General features: G+C 55.8%; 1 protein-coding gene and 1 long non-coding RNA gene across 3 annotated transcripts; one reads left to right on the plus strand and one right to left on the minus strand.

The window, feature by feature from the left end:
- On the minus strand, positions 477–8,826 carry ITPKA (inositol-trisphosphate 3-kinase A). Its single transcript, XM_018054425.1, has 7 exons — positions 8,274–8,826; positions 2,516–2,612; positions 2,216–2,432; positions 1,888–2,092; positions 1,549–1,650; positions 1,184–1,255; positions 477–1,093 (listed from the first exon to the last, which is right to left on the minus strand). Exons 1-7 carry the CDS (start codon positions 8,760–8,762, stop codon positions 890–892), a joined length of 1,386 nt encoding a protein of 461 aa, XP_017909914.1. The 5' UTR covers positions 8,763–8,826; the 3' UTR covers positions 477–889.
- Positions 8,335–10,607, plus strand: LOC108636994. Of its 2 annotated transcripts, none has more exons than XR_001918696.1 (3): positions 8,335–8,423; positions 9,792–9,906; positions 10,157–10,607. It is a non-coding gene; the product is annotated as an uncharacterized LOC108636994 (long non-coding RNA). The 2 variants fall into 2 exon arrangements; XR_001918697.1 differs by lacking the exon at positions 8,335–8,423 and adding an exon at positions 9,527–9,678.

The following is a 14,810-nucleotide window of genomic DNA, read 5'->3' on the forward strand; positions in this document are numbered from 1 at the left end:
CTTGGAATCTCACCTGTGGCTCCTGGGTGCCACAGGGTCCTAACGGTGAGGACTCTGGCACTGATGGTGACAGTTCCTCCCTGCACTCCTCCCCAGGCTTCCAGGCGGCTTGTGTCCCACGTAGCCTCTGTCTCCCGCAGTCTGTGCTGCATGTCTGGGCCTGTCTCAGGGCTGGCCTGGCACCACTGAACTCTCCATCCTGGAAACCAGTCTCAGGCCTCCTGGGCAAGAGCCTGGCCACTCCCAGCCTTTGATATGTGGGGCTAGAGGCCACCCCCACCCACAGGTGTAGGTGGGGAATTGAAATTGCCTCTTGCAGGAAGCCTTCCCTGGATTGCCCTTACCCCATTAGCATACTCCACCTGGGCAGCCCCCAACGCTACACATGCCTCTAAAAAAGAGCTCTTCTCATAGACCACAGTGATCTGAGAGATGCTAGGGAACCAAGAAAGAAGGGACCAGAGGGAAGGAGGGGATAAGACCAGAGGCAAAGCTGGTGTCTTTGAGTTTTATTGGGAAGGGGAGTCCATTGTAGTGTGGGAATTCAGACCAGTAGATCTAGTGCCTGTGAAACAAAGTTCTTTATCTGGATTCTCTGGAGAGGTATGGAGCCCCCTCAGAAGAGCTGGGATGAAGAAGCCACTTACCCAGCTCTCCTCCTCCCTCCCCTGCTTAATTCCTGTCGCCAGCTCTAGGAACACTGGGGCTTGTAGGGGGCCAGGCCCTGCGCGTGCAGTGTGTCCCACAGTGGTTGGCACTTGTCCCTACATGGCGGTATACACTGCTCTGCATCGTGAGGTTTCAGTCTCTCTTGCCTGCATGCATGGTGGGGACGCAGGCGCAGCTCCATCTGTTAGACCCTCAGGTCAGCAGGGACAGGGGCCCAGCCTCATCTCTCGGCTAGGCTGGCCAGGATGCCAATGAGATTGTCCAGCCCCAGCAAGTAGCCGTCCTCTCGGTTGCCCTCTTCCCAGGGCCGCCGGTGGTCCAGGGTCTGGCCGTCAGGGAGGGGCGTGGTCTTGCCAAAATCGATGAGCCACACACCGGCGCGATGGCAGTGATCATGCACGAAGAGGAGCGAGCTGCCGATCACCTGTCGAGTCCCCCACCGTCAGGCCACGGTGGAGGAGCCCTCCACCCTCGTCCCTCACAGACCACAGACATGTGAGCCTGCCCCTCTTACCTCGTGCCTCCTAAAGAACTCAGAGACCTCCAGAGTGTCCCGGATCTGCTGCAGGCGGTTCAGATACCTCCTCTGGAGAGGGTGGAGAAGAGGAGGACAAATTAAATACCAACTGAACCTCTGCGATTGTGAGATTATGAAGAACTCTGCGATGCATGCTTGGCTTGGCAAACACCATGGTGAGGAAGGCGCAGGCCCCCACGTGGCACGCAGCCCAGAATTGTTGTAAGCAATAACAGCGCAGTGCGATAAACACTGGGATGGGGGTCACGTAGGGAAGGCTGTTGCGTCAGATGACCTGACCTGGGGGCACCCCTCGGTATCAGGCTCCCCAGCATCTCAGGGTTTTGGGATCGCACGCTCACCAGCACTTCCGCATCCCCTTGCACAAATTCCTCAAAGACGCGGATCACCTGCTCCCGGCTTCGTGTGGTCTTGAAGTCGGTACTGCAGGAGCCGTCGGCTTTCTGTAGAAGGTGGCAGAAATCGTCAGGGGCCACGTGTGCGCCCAAAGGGAGAGGATCTGGCTAGCGCAGGGATACCTCCCGGGACGTTGAATGCCAGGGACAGCGAGACGGCCGCCAGAAGGTGCCTCTTCCGGGGGCAGTCGGGGTGGGAGGTCAACACGGAGGACAGACACCGCACAGTGGGGCTGGGGCGGAGGAAGGGCCCGGGAAGTACAAAGCGACGCGGTCCTGGCCCACCTTGATGCCCTCGATGCGGAAGCCGAGAGTGGTGCTGGAGCTGATGCCTTCTCGCCACTGCATGTAGCGCGGCTTGGTGACCGCGCGCTGCGCGTGCTCTTCCTCGGTAGGTGCCTCAGGGTCTACCGCCAGCATCTTCTTGTACATGTCCTTCCGCAGCTTGGGCCGCTCGCGGGCTTTGGTCAGCTCCTCTTCCAGGTAAGTCCTACAGAGGCGCAGGCAGCCGCGCGGCGTGAGCGGGCGCACACCCGGACCTAGTCGAGCACTGCCTTGGGTTCCCGCCCTGGGCCCTTTACTGGTTTCCAGCCGCCCCGCAGGGCACGCATACCTGACGCCCATCTTGCAGTCCAGTACGCAAGGCCCATCGAAGCCGTCGAGCAAGTCCTGCAACTGCAGGTAGCTCTCGCCGTCGCGCTCCACCACGCCGTGGAAGGCGGGCACGCAGCCTCGTAGCGCATCCGCCATGAGCCGCGCCAGGCAGTAGCGCTCCGGCTCCGAGCTGCGCTTGAGGATCAGTCCGCTGGTGCCCGCTGCCTTGAAACTCCCTGAGAGCAGACCCTGGTTAGCGCCGCCTAAGTCCCTTCCTCCCGGCCTCCTCCCCCGGCACCCGCCACTGCCCTGTGCTCACCCGTGTGCCCCGCCAGCTGCACCCAGGCGTAGCGCTTCTTGAAAGGGCTCATGACCGGCAGGTTCACCATGGTCCGGATCTTCTGCCAGTGGCTTTTCTGAAAGCGACACGACCCGGGTCTGCCAGTCAGTGTCTCAGCAGTAAAGCCATCCTTCCTCTGGAACATGGTCTCGCCCCGTCCCACCCTACCCTAAGCAGCTCATGCGTGGAGCTTCAACGGCTGATTCACTCAGGGGAAGTTTATCGTGAGCCTGTGTGGCGGACCCTGAGACAAGCGCCTGGAGATGACAGATATCCAGTGTGCTGAAAAGAGCCTCAGCCTTAGCGTCAGAAAGCTCAGTTCTGCTGCTCCACAGCTGCATGGACAGGTTACTGAACTGCTCTGTAGAGGTTTTAGGACTTTTGTAAGGAAGACAGTCTCGTGATGTTAAAAAAAAAATGCAGATTTTCAGGTCTACCACAGGGAAACTCTGAGCATTGCACTTTTATCAGTGCCTCGGGATATTCTGGGGCCTGAGAAGCCTCTGAGTTCAGTTTCTTAATCTGTAAATGGGGAAATAACCACTCCCACCAGGTTGTTGTGAGTAGTAGTAAATGAGACTTGAGTGTGACACCCCCCACCACCCCTTGGCATGGACCACTACCTGCACAAATCTGGATTATCATTTAATACTTGGGACCATTGGTTCCTCTCATTTAGGGAGAAAGACAAACATGGAAACAAATCATTACACAGGCCCAGGGCAGGGAGGCCAACCTCGTAGAGCCTGAAGAAAGAATGGCCTGGTGCTCCCGAAGGCCCTCTTCCTATCCTTGGATGCCATCTCACTCCCTACCAGTTGACAAGGCCAGGGTGCCCCAACCTGGACCCAGAAACCTGGGTTTTGAAAATGGAGTACAGAGAGGAGGGTCTGTCATCTTAGATGAAACTGAGAGGGAAATTGAGATTTTGGTGTACCTTTTGCCTTTTGACCGTTGCGTCTAGTCTGAGATCATCTGATACTCTGAACCTTTCCTCTTCCCACGCCAAGCTCATCACTCCTGTGTCTACCCACTGGAGCGCACAGGTTTGCTCATCTAAAGAGTGTGTCTGCTGCCTCCTCCCAGGGTGCCTGTCTTTTAGAGGAATGACATGTGTGCCTCCACAGGGCTGGAACCCAAGAATCCAGTTCTCACTCAATCCACCAGAGTGAGAGGGAGAACTAGGGTGGAGGCTTAAGCAGAGGAGGCTGCTGACTATAAAACCACTTTTCATGGGGAGGAGATGAGAGTCAGTGACAGAGTACTGGAGGGAGGAGTCCGAAGTTGCTTCCAGTCTTGGCTCTGTCACTTTTTAGCTGAGTGAACTCAAGTGAGAATTTCATCTGTGTGAGCCTGTTTCCTCTGGACCTAGCTGTTGCCATAACACGAGCCACCATTTACTGACCGCCCACTGCACGCCAGGCTTCTCATCTCCAACAGACAGCATTGCTCCTGCTTTCTTCCCGAAGTCCTTACATAGCACAGTAGGGTGTGATCACGTGTCCAATCCCCAGGGATCTGGGGGTGTAGCCAGAAGCAGCCCACTAGAAGCATGACATCTCTTTCGAAACTCCCTTTTTCACTCTTTAAATACATACAAGGTTTGCATTATGCTGCATAATAAATCCAAGTTTTATTATAAAACTCTCCCACCTCCAAATCCTCAAATAAAATTCCAGGAGGATGTATGTGCCAGGTACATTGAGTGGCACATCCTATACCCTCTTCCCCCACACTCAGTTTGAAATTCATGATGCTGCCTGAGATGGTAACTATTGCCATTTTACAGAAGGCAATCAAAGTTCAAAGAGTAACATTCCTGCTATCCCTGCTTCCAGCTGGCCTCCCAGTCTCTGCCCTAAGCTCAAGTTCAAAACCCACCCCCATGGTCCAATTGTCCCAGCAGGTTCCAGAGGTCAAATGGACCCTGCATGAAAAAGAGTTTTGTATAAGATGAAGCAATTTGCAGCCACAAGGTGGTGTGTTTTGATCTCTGGGGAAACACTGAGATCTGCCTAGGGACCCCTCTTTGTTGGCTGGACACCTTTAGTTTATCCAAAGGGATGGGTTTAGCGGTGGGGCTTCAGGAAGCTTTAGGGACTTACTGGCAGAATTTGGGGGGACAGTCGGGCCAGGAAGGACTTCATTATAGGGTTCATCTAGTTCCATAGCCACCCCAGTAGAAGATGGAATCAGCCTTGGGTTAGGTGAGATGGGAGAACTGCATCATCCTTGCTTCTGCAATCATGTAGGAGCAGTGAGTGAGGCTGGAAGGTGAAAGGTGGACCTGGTAGAAGAGGATTTAGTACCTGCAGGCCTGAGCTACTATCTCTTGAGTGATGTGTGATAATATAGCATTGACTTGCTCCCAGACTGAGATAACATCTGGTTATCTCTCCACTCTCCCCACCCCAGTTTTGTGAGATCATATCAGCAAAGAGCAGCAAAGACTAAGGTTGTTTCCAGCCATGTGGGTTACAGAAGGCTTTCAAACCTGTTATGCCATTTGAGCCCTCCCAGCTACCTTTTGAGGTTCGTTGGTAATGACAGGATTTAGTTCCTCTGCCAGTAATGGATAGGGTCGGATATGGAAGGAGTTGATGCAAGCATCATGGAATTCTGCCATCTTCATCGAGGGAGCTACCTCCCCCAGGGAACATAATGCATAAAAGATGCATATATCCAGAATGGTTCTTGGGGAATCATTCTTTGGCGAGTGGGTGGGGATTTTGGCACATGAACAACAGCAGGGAAGATATTTTTGAGCAGGTAAAGCTTTTATTGTGTGAATATCAGAAAGCAGATTTATTATGTTACAGAGTGAAACCTGGCTGAAAAAAGGGTTAAAACCCCATTGCCTGGCCCAGGCAAATAGAAGACTGAGAAAGCATCTCACAGCAAGAGGCTACCCAGACACCTTGGGACAAAAAGCTCAGGAGAGCTGACCATGTGAGAGTCTTTGATGAAGTCACAAGAGGACCCTCTGATAATTCTTCACCCATGAGGCTGGACAGGAAGCATCTCTCTCTGGGCAGAGCTTAGCTGAATACTAGCCTGAGACCCTCCTTTGTCTGAGCTCTATTTAGAAGCCCTGAGGACTCCGGCTTCTTGTATCACACCAGACACTCTGTGTATCTTCTGCCAGAAGCCCTTTACTTTCTTTGTCTTTGGTATTCATCTCCCCTCTTCCTGACTTCCATGCCCTACCTACAGCCATCCAGACTCTGGCTAAAGCTCTCTACCAGCCCAACCTCCTTTCCATGTTCCCAATACTTTATCAAATAAGCACTCCTGGTGATGGTGGTGAGAACAATCAGTTTAAATTTATAAAATGATTTGCACCAAGGTATAAGTGACCCATGACTTCACCCTCCCAGGGGCATTTGCTTTTTAAAAAGGAAGTCTGTTAACCTAAATTCTGCTCTATAATTAGTGAAAAGTGAAGTGTGGGAGTTCTGGGCCCAGGACAGGATGGCATCCAGGTCTCCTTACCCATCCTGGAGCACTGAGAGAAGAGAACCAAATGAACAAGAGTCAAACAACCTCTCTTCTGCTAGAGCAACACCCCCAAAATTGTTTTAAGAGGCAGACAAGGCCTAAGAATGTCATGCCAGCTGCCCTTGGGGACAGGCCCCCCAACTCCTCTCTTGGCCTGAATGGTTTTTCTTCCCCATGACTCTTCCCTCTACCGTAGGAAAGGAGGCAGGAAGGAGGCAGGCTGCCCAGTCCCAACTACCTTGAGGGGGAGCCCAGCTCCAGACTCTGGGCGCACAGTGTGCGGCTTCTAGAAAGAAAAGATGAAGGATGTATGCAAGCCTCGCAAAGGCTTCCCGCTATTCACATTATCCACCCAGGCGGGAGTTGTAAGGGGCTGGAGAGCTGAGAGTTGAGGAGTGCTGCCGCAGTACCCTTCTCCCAGGTGCATCCTTCACGGCCAGCCAGCCCATGGGCTCTGCTTCCTGCCTGGGGAAGCCCTAAAGCCAGCCTAGGCGGGCGCGCTGTGCCGCTTCGCGAGGCAAAGTCCGAGCCGGGCCCTTCCACGCGGACGCAGGCGGCCTCTGTCAACAGCCCCTGGCTTATCTGCCACCGCCGTGGCTGTTTGCCTTCGGGGAGGTCCCGGCGGGCTGGGGGTTGGGAAGGCCTGGTACTCGCAGCCTTGGAGCTGGAAGGGCCCTCCACGGCCATCTGCTCCAGCTCCTGCCGCGCCGGGTGACGGGGAGGCCCAGAGTGGGAGAGGCCGGCCGAAGACGCCCAGGGCACAGCTGCGACTGGTCCCCGCAATCTTGACCCCAGCTGGCCTGCCTACGTGTAAGCAGTCCTGAGCCGCAGGTCCTCCTCCGCCTTTAGGGACGAGCGAAGCCGGGGGCTGCCCTCGTGGCTCCCTGCCTCCAGCGCCCGCCTCTCAGCTCTCAAAGATTTGAACGGGGGGAGCGTTGGGCCCACAGTTACTGCTCCGGATTTTCGGGGGTGGGGAGGGAGGAGTCCTCTCACTGCCCCTCATCACCGCCTCATGAAACCCTCGGGCGGAACCGCCTCCTTTCAGGGAACAGGGTTACACCAGAAATGTCAGGGGTCAGGGGTACCCTTGCCCCTAGGGAGGAGAGAGGGACTCCCCGCGCCCTCTGCCTGGTGTCGGGATGGGTTCCTGCTCTATGAGACTTTTTCCTTTTCCCTTCTGTGTCACAAACCACGTCCCCCTGAGGATAATGCAAGTCTCAGGGGTAACTGAATCACGGAGCCACTGCAAGCCATTACAGTGACTCTCGCGCCTCGTCCAATCCGAGCGCGGGGGGGAGCCTAGGTCCCGCAGGCCCGGCCGCCCCGGCGCACGTCCGCGGCTCTCACCGCCCTTCTGGGCAAGCCCCGAGCCACCAGAGCCGGAGGGCGCCCTTCGCCTCTCCCTCCACTCCAGGGACACTTGCATAACGTGGATCTAGAGCAACTCCTTCTCGTTGACCGCGGATAGTTATTTAAAGTATTTGGCCTTGATTAAAACAAGGGGGACAGGACGGCTATCCTGGGCGCGGCACGACCCGGAGGGGCAGGCACGGGGAATGACTGCACCGCACCCTAGCCTGGGTTATCAAAGGGTCAAACCTGGCCCCAGAACAGCCAGGCTACCGGGGGCGGAGATTGGCAGACTGGTCCCACCCTCTCAGCCTCAGTTTACCTCCCCCACCCTCCCCGGCCAGAATTAGGAGCAGCAAAGCGGAGGGGGGCAGCGTTCCGCCCCCTGCCTAAGCTCGCTGTCCCGCGCCCCTCCCTTGCCCGCGTCCAAGCCTGGTGCCGGAGCAGACGGCGGCAGTTCGCGAGCGGAGCCTGGAGCTCGGCTCCACTCCCACTCAGGAGAGGGAAACCGTGGCAACGGCGGGGGTGGGGCGGCGGCGAGGGAGAGGGGGCGGCAGAGAGGGAGGCTCGTCCTCCCGTCTCAGCGAGAGTTCGCCGGGCAACGCTAAGCCCCTCCGATCCCTCCAGCCATCTCACGGCCGGCAAGTCACGCTGCCCTACCGCCCCACCGGTCCCCATGGCCGGTCTCGGGGATTTCTCACTCTCTTAGACGCCCCCAGGGCCCCTACTCGCCTGTAGAACTGGAGTAAAAACTGTCCCGGCGCCTCCCACCGACCCCACTGCCTAAAGAGGGAGAAGGGGACTCTCGGGGGAGGGAGCTTAGGGCGGGAGTTGGTCCGCAGCGAGCTCCAAGCAGGTCCTCGCTCCGGCCCCGCCCCGCGGCCCGTACCTGACCCATGTCCTCGCCCGCTTCCAGCTGCACGTTGCCGCGGCTCCGGCTCTCGCTGTCGCTCAGAAGATCGTCCTCCGAATCCTCGGGCAGCGACGAGGAGCCAGTGGAGGAAAGCGACGAGGTGGAGAGGCGGCGCGGCTGCTGCAGGTGCGACGAACCCACAGCCGGGAGCCAGCTACCCTCCGGCTCGGGCGGCCCGGGGCTGGCCGGGGGCACGTCCGGCTCCTCGGCCGTCACAGTCAGCTGCGGGATCACTGGGGCAGGGGGAGCCCGCGGAAGCCCGTTGGGGACCTGTCCCCCGCGCCGCTTGGCCCCGCGAGCCCGGGGCTGCCCGGCGGCGGCGGCGGCAGCGACCGCAGCGCAGCGCGCCTCGAAAAGCAGGCGCAGCTCCCCGACGCTCCGGCGCGGAGCCCGCTCCAGCCCAGGGCTGCAGGACCCCGCGCCTGCCGGCCGCGCCATGCCCGTCGGGCCCCCGGGCAGGGTCATTTCCCGGTAACAGAGCCGCGGCGGAGCCCACCAGCCCGCGGCGCGGCGGGCACTGGAGACGCTCGGCGCCCCCGGCTCGAGACTGCCCCGAGGCGGAGCCTGCGTCGCAGCCCGCCTGGGCCCCGCCTCGGCCGCGCCCCCCGCCCACTCCTTTCACTTTCAGAGAAAGCGCGGGCCTTCCTGGGCTCCTGCCCAGCCGGGAAGGCTCCCTGTGGCTCCGGGGGTGGCCGGGAAGCCCAGGCCTCCTGGATATACAGAAAACCCGGGACTGGCCCTCGCGGCCTCTCAGTGCCCACCTTCGCTGGGGAAGGCCGGAAGGATTGCTCAGCCCCACGCCGCGCTCGGCACCCCAACTCCACAGGGATTCCTCCAGGAATTCCTCCAGGGCAATTCCAAGGGCCCTGACCCCGCGGGGGTGGAGCTGGTCCAGCTTTGGCTCTCGCACCCGGTCCCCTCGGGCTCCTTTCCTCGTTCCACCCATTCTGGGCTAAGGCGTCCTGGTCTTGGGGGCTTTTCCCCCTTCTTCGGCGCGGAGTTCGAGGCCTTCGGCTTCCCTAGGAAGCCTCACCCCAGGGCGTGTGCCCAAGTGGGGACTGTGTCTTGGGAACCAGCTGAGGCTTTCCCCACTCCCTTTCCTCGAGGCTGGCAGAGTACAAGGTCAGGGGGCGGAGCCTGGATCTCTCCACGTTTTCCTGGCGGAGAACCGGGCAGCATCCCAGGCTGCTGGCTGGCGGAGGCTGGGGTGGGGGCGGCGAGCCCTTCTTCCTCCTTTCCTTTTGGAGTTCAGGGCTTAGAGTTACTGTGGGGCTGGAAGTAAGTCATTCCTCTTCCTTGAAGTGATTTTTCTTGACAGGGTTGTTGTCCGCCTCACAGGATTGCTGTGAGAATAAAATGAAAGATGTGATATCTCGAAATGGTAAGAATGATTTTAGTGTGGGTGGGAGAAAGAGCCAGCCTCAGATTCACCACACTCCAGATGTGATTTTAGGCAGTCTAGTCACTGTTCTAAGTCCATTTTCTTACTTGTAGATGTAGGTAAACCTCACCTGACCCACAGAGTTGTGGCTGTGAAACTGGGAAGACAGCGCTGATGTTGGAGAAGGACCTCATACACCACAGCGTGCTCATCGGTAGCATCGTTGTGGTAGGTCTTTTGGCCACTTTGCGTGTTAGTGGTCAACTGAGCTGCAAAGGCTGCTTTGTGTAGAACTCAGCATTTCACAACATTTCCTGTTTTTTCTCCAAATGCCATGAGAGAGAATCCCTCACTGGGGATTCTGATGCCTAGAGATTACTGGGGGACCTGTGGGGATACAGCCCTCAGAAGGATGGCCTCTGAGCTGATGAAGACAGAAAGGAACTCTCATCTCCTTTCCTTATCTCCCTTCATCCAGAATTTGAGAATGGCCTAGGAGGAGAGAAAAGGAGGAGAGACAGTGGGCGCCTTCAGCAAAGAAGAAAAGGGAAAACCCCTAGGGAAGAAAGATTGAGTGGAAGAAAGAGTGGGAGGAGGGAAGAAAAACGGAAGACATGAAGGAGTAAGAGAAAGAAGGAAATAGAGGAGTCTGAATACTCAAGTCCTCTGGAGAACCTGGGAAGACACATGGCTACCTTCTCTGGGGCACAGAGGTTTGGAGGAGCCTCAGTGTTTGTGTAAGGGGTGTACTTGAGGGCTTGAAGGACCAGAGACACCTGCACTCATTTCTATCCCTCCTTCAGAGCTCCCCTGGTTAGCGGGGGAGCTGGGAAGGTAGTATCCTCAGAGAGGGGCCTAGGGGCAAAACCAGAGTGGAGAGAGGCAACAAGGACCTGTTAGAACTGGAAAGGCGGGAAGGGAAGTGAGAAGAGGGAATATGCAGCTCACAGCTGTGTGGCAGTCAATGGATGGGCAATGTTGGAGGCACAAGCAGGCTGGGAGCTGGTGTCATCCTGACTGCCATGAGGAAACTCAGGGCAATTTCTTTTTCTTATATCAGGAACTTGCCCAAGGCAGGCAACCAAAAAAGAGCTCTTTGCTATACCTGCTCAGGCCTTCCTCCCTGGAAAGGTAAGGACAAACCTTGGAATGGGTATTGAAATGAGTTAATTTCATAGATTTTCAAGTGGGAAGTACATTTATATGCCTCTACCATCCTCACAATACAGCAGAAGTAACAAAGAGGTTAAATGACTCAACCAAGGAGGTTAAGGCGCTTGTGCAAGGCCACACGGTTAGGTGGGGGAGTGTGCCCTAACTTCTATTCTTGTGCTATGCTCAGTTTCTTAACATCTTGCAGTTCAGTCTCTAGATCCTTATCCAGTGAAGGCAGAGTCTGCCTCCACCTATCATAGGCAGAAAACATAGGCACAATCCTGGGGCAGGGCGGAGGGGTCCCAATAAAGCTGTGGGACAAGGTCAAAGGGGCCGCATGTCCTCCTAGTTGAGCCAGGAATGACCTTTCAAATGCTGGAATTCTGTTTTTTGCCTCAGTTTTCCCAGTCCTTGAAGTTGAGTAGATGGATGTGAGTTAGAGGGGTGTGGAGAAGGTCAGTCTGACTACAATATAGGCATAGGAATGGCCTCTTGTATGATGCAAAAAATAGATGTGTGGGGGCCAAGAAGATTGTTTCAAGGTTTTGATGGTCATTAGGTGGCTGATCTGAGATTGGCCATGAGAATCCCTCTGCTTTATCCACAAGGTCAGCTATATGTCTGAGAAGAGAACTGATCCTTCTTCTTGTGGCTTCTTTGTTCAGGGATCCTCCTATACCCTAGATGCCTGCATCCTGGGGTATCTGAGTCTTCATCCCTCTCTGTGTCCTTCAGGACTTTTCAGGCATGGGGGCTACATCCCTCCTGGGGTTAACTACCCTGGGGCACAAAAGCTGTGGAAGGGGTGCGTGAGATTGAGTGAGAGGTTACTAGTTTATTCCTTAGCCTGCCTCACTTAGCTCTGTGCCTCTTATGCAACTCACAGTACAGGACCATTGGCCCCAGTGGCAGGAGCAAGGTCACTACTCACCATTTCTATGCCAGTTTCTGGTTCCCAAGACCCCTGGGCAGGGCCTCTCACCTTGGAGAGAGAGGATGAGTGGGCCATCTGTTTGGTTTTTTTTTAGTAACTTTATTTGTATTTGCTGCACACAGGCTTTTTCTATTTGCAACAAGCAGGGGCTACTCTTTGTTGTGGTGTGCAGGCTTCTCATTGCAGTGACTTCTCTTGTGGAACATGGGTTCTAGGGCACAGGGCTTCAGTGCTTGTAGCACTTGGGCTCAGTAGTTACAGCCCCTGGGCTCCAGAGCACAGGTTCAGTAGTGGTGGCACACAGGCTCAATTGCCACTTGGCATGTGGGGTCATCCCAGACCAGGGATTGAACTCATGTCCCCTGCACTGGCAGGCAGATTCTTCAGGACTGAGCCATCAGGGAAGCCCCCACCTGTTGTTCTGAAAGCCTTTCCAGTGAGAGCTGAGCTTCCATGAGATGTGTGTGAGTGTGTGAGAGCGTGTGTGTATATGTTGGGAAGGTGGTGGTGGCATAGTTTCCTTTAGGCCAGGTGGTATAGGTTCTCATTCAAGTCAACAACTCCCAGACATGCTCTGTGAGGCTTAGTGTCCTCCAAGGGAGTTTCTGACCCCAAGATTCCAATATTCTGTGACCTATGACTCATTTGTCATTTATAGAGCAAATTAACTTTCATTGCAATGGCACCCCACCCCAGTACTCTTGCCTGGAAAATCCCATGGATGGAGGAGACTGGTAGGCTGCAGTTCATGGGGTTGCCAAGAGTTGGACACGACTGAGCGACTTCTCTTTCACTTTTCACTTTCATGCATTGGCAACCCACTCCAGTGTTCTTGCCTGGAGAATCCCAGAGATGGCGGAGGCTGGTCGGCTGCCGTCTACGGGGTCACACAGAGTCGGACACCACTGAAGTGACTTAGCAGCAGCAGCAGCAAGCAGCTGCTATGAACAAGGCATTGTGGTAGGTGAAAGGGATGCAAGAATGATCCCTTACTAGGGGTGGTGGCGCATCATTTTACATTGTCTTTTGAAGGAAGGGAATGAGAAAGGACACAACAGAAAACAGCCCCAGGAGATTCTGTGCTTCCAATGCAGGGGGCATGGATTCCATCTGTGGTTGGGGAACTACGATCCCCACATGCCACACGGTGCAGTTTTAAAAAAGAAAAGAAAGAAAACAGGCCCTAGGTTGCTAAAAAGCTATATTTACTGTTTCCAAGGAACTTTCAGTGAGACCTTGGTTTTCAGCTGCTTGCTGCAAACCATTCATTCTCCAACCCTGGTCAGTCTGAAGCCCTTTTCTGCCCAGAGCATGGTAGAGACAGTGCTAAAGTGTTTGCCAGAGCCAGGGTTATTGCAAATGGGGAAGAATTGGTGTTCTCCTTCCTCCTGGAAAGAGGAGTGAACAGCCATCTTCACTTGACAACCCCAGACCCTTTTCCTTGCCTTTGGGTTTCTCCTCCTCCCCATGCAATCTCTGACCCCATAATTGATACAATTTGTGGAAATATCCTGGGAATATCTTCTGATAAAACTTGGGACCTAGCAGCATTCACTGACCCGCCACCCTCTGAATCACCCTCCTCCAAAACAGTCAAAATGTGTCACCACACCTGTGTATGCTCAGTAAGAACATTTTCTCTCCTGACACACTTCAGAAACAAGGTTTCCCATCCCTCCCAGGAGCCTGTATTTCCCCTCCTCCCTCTCTCTAAAACTCGGAACCCTCAGAATCTCTGCCAGTGGCCAAGGGGAGCCAGAGGGGACTGGTAGTGTCTGAGGTCAGCGATGAAGTCTTTCTCTGTCCCCCACATCCCTACCAGGGTACCTCCAGATGTCTCCCCGCCCCAGGTGGGCACATCCCCTAATTATATTTGTGATCTCTGCCTGCCAGCGTGACCTCCACCCGGGGTGCGCAGAGAGCCTCCAGTGGCCAGGTGGAAACAGGAGCCACTGGGAAGCTGGGAAGCGGCGCGCAGGCCCTAGGTCCGTGGAGCTGATGGAGCTGATGCTGTCGCCGGGCGCCTCACTCAACCCGCCAGAAGCACCGAGTAATCAGGCCCCAGCTCTCAACGGCGGGTGGGGGGCGGGTGTGGGGAGGCCGCCGGGGCGCGCCCGGCCGGGGTCCACGGTTGGAGACGTGCATGGCGAGGGCATGCACGTGCAGGCGGTGTGGTCACCGCCCCGTGGGGCACTCGGACCTGGACTCCAAGGTCTGTGAGGTCGCGAGTGGGCGAACAGAGGCCGAGGCTGTTGACTCGTCGGGGCGTGAGGGGATAGCTCCCATCTGCCACAGCCCTTTTACTCGCGGACTCAGGTTGAACCCATACGACGCGGACAGCCTGGGCTTCTACTGCAGGCGGCGTAGCACCGCCATCTCATTCCCGCGTGCGCTGCGGTCTGGGGACACGATAGAGGGGAGTGGTGGGGTCAGAAATCCTAGAACGCAGTCAGCTGGTCTCGCCCCCCCTTTCCTCCACTGCGTTTATTGGGCGTTAACTAGCTCCCAGGGTGGAGGTGGAGACTCACAGGTAACAGTACTACAGCGTGGTGTCTGCCGCCCTAGAGAAGCCTAGGCGCTCCCAAACCGGAGCGGGAAGGGGCAATCAGAGGTTTCCTGGAGGAGGTGACCTTTGAGCGCTGAAGGGTGAAGAGTAGTTCTCCAGGGAAAAATCGATGGGGATAGACCTGTGCGTTTCAGGAGAGGTGGATGTGTTTATGGCTGAGCAAGATGTGTTCTCCGCATGAATTTATCGACACAGTGTCGTACGTTTGCGCCTGCTAAGTCCATTCAGTCGTTTCTGACTCTTTGTGACCTCATGGACTGTAACCCACCAGGCTTCTCTGTTCATGAGATTCTCCAGGCAAGAATACTGGAGTGGGTTGCCATTTCCTCCAGGGGACCTTCCCGTCCCAGAAACTGAACCCGCATGTACTGCATTGCAGGCAGACCGTTGAACCACTGGGGAAAATGCAGGGTCATGGACAGCTAAAAGAGACGAAAAGTGATATTCTGAAGATACTATTAAGTCATCATGAAAGAG

The sequence above is a fragment of the Capra hircus genome, chromosome 10, assembly GCF_001704415.2.
Source record: "Capra hircus breed San Clemente chromosome 10, ASM170441v1, whole genome shotgun sequence".
In the NCBI taxonomy this organism is placed as follows: domain Eukaryota; kingdom Metazoa; phylum Chordata; class Mammalia; order Artiodactyla; family Bovidae; genus Capra; species Capra hircus.

Excerpts from the sequence above, each read along its gene's own strand:
- ITPKA (XM_018054425.1), bottom strand. The coding sequence starts at position 8,762 with ATGACCCTGCCCGGGGGCCCGACGGGCATGGCGCGGCCGGCAGGCGCG. Across the intron at positions 2,613-8,273 it reads CGGGCGAGGACATGGGTCAG|AAAAGCCACTGGCAGAAGAT; the intron begins GTACGGGCCGCG and ends TGTCGCTTTCAG. Across the intron at positions 1,094-1,183 it reads AGTTCTTTAGGAGGCACGAG|GTGATCGGCAGCTCGCTCCT; the intron begins GTAAGAGGGGCA and ends GGGACTCGACAG.